This window comes from Guillardia theta, assembly GCF_000315625.1.
Source record: "Guillardia theta CCMP2712 unplaced genomic scaffold GUITHscaffold_81, whole genome shotgun sequence".
In the NCBI taxonomy this organism is placed as follows: Eukaryota; class Cryptophyceae; order Pyrenomonadales; family Geminigeraceae; genus Guillardia; species Guillardia theta.
This window is the reverse complement of record NW_005434593.1, coordinates 312,752-315,660: the sequence shown is the minus strand read 5'-3', so window position 1 is coordinate 315,660 and position 2,909 is coordinate 312,752. Positions and strand designations below refer to the sequence as shown.

Genomic DNA, 2,909 nt, shown 5'->3' with positions numbered 1-2,909 from the left:
TTCCTCTTCCTCCTCACTCTCCTTTCTACCACAGCGCCGGAGGAAACATCCAAACCGTCCTGCAAGAGCTCAAGGTAATGAATTCTCTCAATATCAAACTGTTCTCAATACCCCATACAGGAAGATCCGCTGTCAGATCCGGAAACTGGGGGAACTTTGCCGGTCCCTGACGTAAGAACTCTGAAACATTTTTGTTGCATTGCTCTTCTTGTCTGCATGATGTGCAAAGTTGAATATTTGGCAATCCTTTCATCGTTTTACACCTCACTGCCTATGTTATCAATACTTCCCTCATGTTCTCTTGTAGTGACTTTATGATTGTCTCCAACGTCTAAGTGCTTTTGGTTTCCAAGTTTTTCTGCCCTGTCTGACATTTCTTCATCAGGTTGTCGACGGATGGATCGAACCGCTCCCTGAAGATCATCCCTGGATGATTGTCAGACTTTGCATGTTTGCACTTGCAACCCATAATGATGTTTGCAGGAGATCAGGAAAGAAGAGGAAGAGAAGAAAAAGTGAGTTTCATTGTTGAGATGTTGAGATGTTTCAATGGTTTCATTGTTTTGATGTCTAAGGATAAAATTGCAGGCAAGGCAATACAGACGATCTTGGAGTTCTCGAGAGGTTTGTAGAAATGTGAAATCGTCGGCACTTCGGTTGATCGCATTCGCGGTTGCAGGTTGGAAAAGGACAAAGATTTCAGAGAACGGGCGAAATAGCTATTGCTTGTTAAATCTATTCACAGCATTGAAAGAATATCTCTACTATCGTACAAACAGCTCATGCTGTCTCAACATCAGCATCAGCATCACCATATACACCATTATATCTTCCATACGCTCTCAAGTTTCTGCGCTGAAGAATCTTTGAGAATGGAGAAATTCACTTCCCGTAATCTCTTTCTTGCTGTAAAACTTCCTCAACAACACAATCTTTCAAAGATTCCATACACTCACCACTGATAGATTCAAGAATCCATTCAGGTCGAACAAATTGCAGCTTCTGCGCATGACGGCCTGCATTGATGGCCTTGTGCAGCTTCGAGCCTGTTCATCGCATCTCACACCTCCTAACATGTCAACGTTTCACTCTCATCACCGCAAAGATTCTCGCAGATCACATGGGTAACTGTTCTTTTTCCTAGGGATATGTTACATTCACCACCTGTTGTGCAGTCTTGCTCAACTCGTTGATATGCAAGACTTGTTTGCACTTTACCATGTAGCTGAACAAGTTTGGTAAGGTGGAGAGCAGAGTACCGCCCTGTTCTCCCATCGAGGTACGCAACAACTCCAGCAAAGATGGGCGGGGCTTCGTAGACTTTGTTCGATTCTCCTGCTCCTGCTCCTGCTCCTGCTCCTGCTTGTGACTCTCTGTCGTGTGGAGCATTTTTCGGATTGACTTCTTTCTTCTCTTCATTGCAGATCTTTTCTTTGCACAGCTTGCGGTAGATGGAGGCATGGGACCCTTCCACGCCCTGCGCGCGAGGAGTGAGAAGGAGGGAGAGAGGAGAAGAACAAAACTTTTGAGCAGGAAAAGGGGCTTGGGTTGAGAAAAGGAGGAGGAGGAGGAGGAGGAGGAGGAGGAGGAGGAGGAGGAGGAGGACGCGCCGCTCATCGTTGGTGGTGTTGTGGCGGACGTCGGGGGGAGAGGGGGGGGGTGCGCTGCTCACCACCTTACCCATCTTGTGCTGCTTGGTGGTGAGGTGGAAAGTAGTGCTGCCTATCGACGAATGCTGATTCTCCCTCAACTTCTGGTTCCGCATATCGAAATATCCCTTGTACCTGAGAGCAGCTTCAGTCGCTACTCTCTTCCTCCTCCTTCCTTCCTTCGTCCCCCCCTCCTCCCCCCTTGCTCCTCCCCCTCCCTCCTCCCCCTTCCTCATCTTTATCGTCCTCCTCACAACATCTCTCGCCTCCTTTCCACCTCATCTTCTCTTCCATGTGGTCGGACATGCTCGGACCATGTTGGTTCTCCACTCCGTTGAACCTGATCGCAAAAATCCTCTTCTTGTCGTTTCCTGCCCCGCTCCGCTGATTTCTTTCGTCGAGCCTTCCTTGGAGAACAGCGCTCGAAAGTCGTTCGCAACCTTCCTCTTAGACTCGAGATGTTCTTGTACATCATGTTTTACATGTCCTCCCGAGTCGATCAACCCGGGAAGTTCGTGTTCCGCGCAGTCTGCTCGTCGCCGAATTCCTTCATGCTCCGCCTCCTCCTCTTCTTCCTCTCTGAGCTCCCTTGCTTGAGAGTCTCGTGGTTGACCTCGCTCAGCAGATGCTTCGGGCTCCTTGAAATCAATCGAAACCTCGTTGACGCCGCTGATAGTAAGTCGAACTCTTCTCTTCCGCTTCCTGGAGCCATGGGAGTGTTGGCTGTGGGATGGTAAGGCTTGCCCTTGCTGTTCTCCGTGCATGTCGATGGCAGGGAGGGCAGAACTCTGCGCTTTCGGTCCCGTCCTCGTTCGCTTTCTCGCTCTCGTTCTCCTTTGCACCCACTCTGTCTCCAACTGACCACCACCCCTACCCTCTCACTTTGACCCACAACCATTCACTTTGTACCCTACCTACTGGAAAGGTCTCGTCACGTTGTACCCTACCACAGAGGAGTCGATCATAATTGCGTAGATACCCCAATAATTTGAGATTCAGAACCGGGTACTTCACACTCTTAGGGACTAAGTACCCCATAAAATCACAAACTAGAACCCCCCACATTCAAAACAGGATCACCCTACCCTGAAAATTTCGAATGTACCCTACCCTCGACCCCCAACTGAAAATCAAACAGCATGGCAGGCGCCTCATAGCAATGGCACAGGAGGAAGAGGAGGAGGAGGAGGAGGAGGAGGAGGAGGAGGAGGAGGAGGAGGAGGAGGAGGAGGAGGAGGAGGAGGAGGAGGAGGAGGAGGA

General features: G+C 49.6%; 2 protein-coding genes across 2 annotated transcripts in view; one reads left to right on the top strand and one right to left on the bottom strand.

The window, feature by feature from the left end:
- Positions 1-719, top strand: part of GUITHDRAFT_115141 (hypothetical protein) — a gene marked incomplete at both ends in the record, with an annotated part of 3,857 nt that extends 3,138 nt beyond the window's left edge. Inside the window, 5 exons of the mRNA XM_005825737.1 lie at positions 121-171; positions 386-436; positions 484-515; positions 589-624; positions 680-719. Of these exons, the coding sequence (XP_005825794.1) occupies positions 121-171; positions 386-436; positions 484-515; positions 589-624; positions 680-719 (210 nt within the window). The remainder of the gene's footprint in view (positions 1-120; positions 172-385; positions 437-483; positions 516-588; positions 625-679) is intronic.
- Positions 720-1,069: 350 nt separating this feature from the next.
- On the bottom strand, positions 1,070-2,413 carry GUITHDRAFT_165129 (hypothetical protein; the record flags this gene model as incomplete). Its single annotated transcript, XM_005825736.1, has 4 exons — positions 1,070-1,477; positions 1,673-1,784; positions 1,927-2,033; positions 2,132-2,413. The coding sequence occupies 4 exons, from the start codon at positions 2,411-2,413 to the stop codon at positions 1,070-1,072; spliced, it is 909 nt and encodes a 302-aa protein (XP_005825793.1).
- Positions 2,414-2,909: the final 496 nt, after the last annotated feature.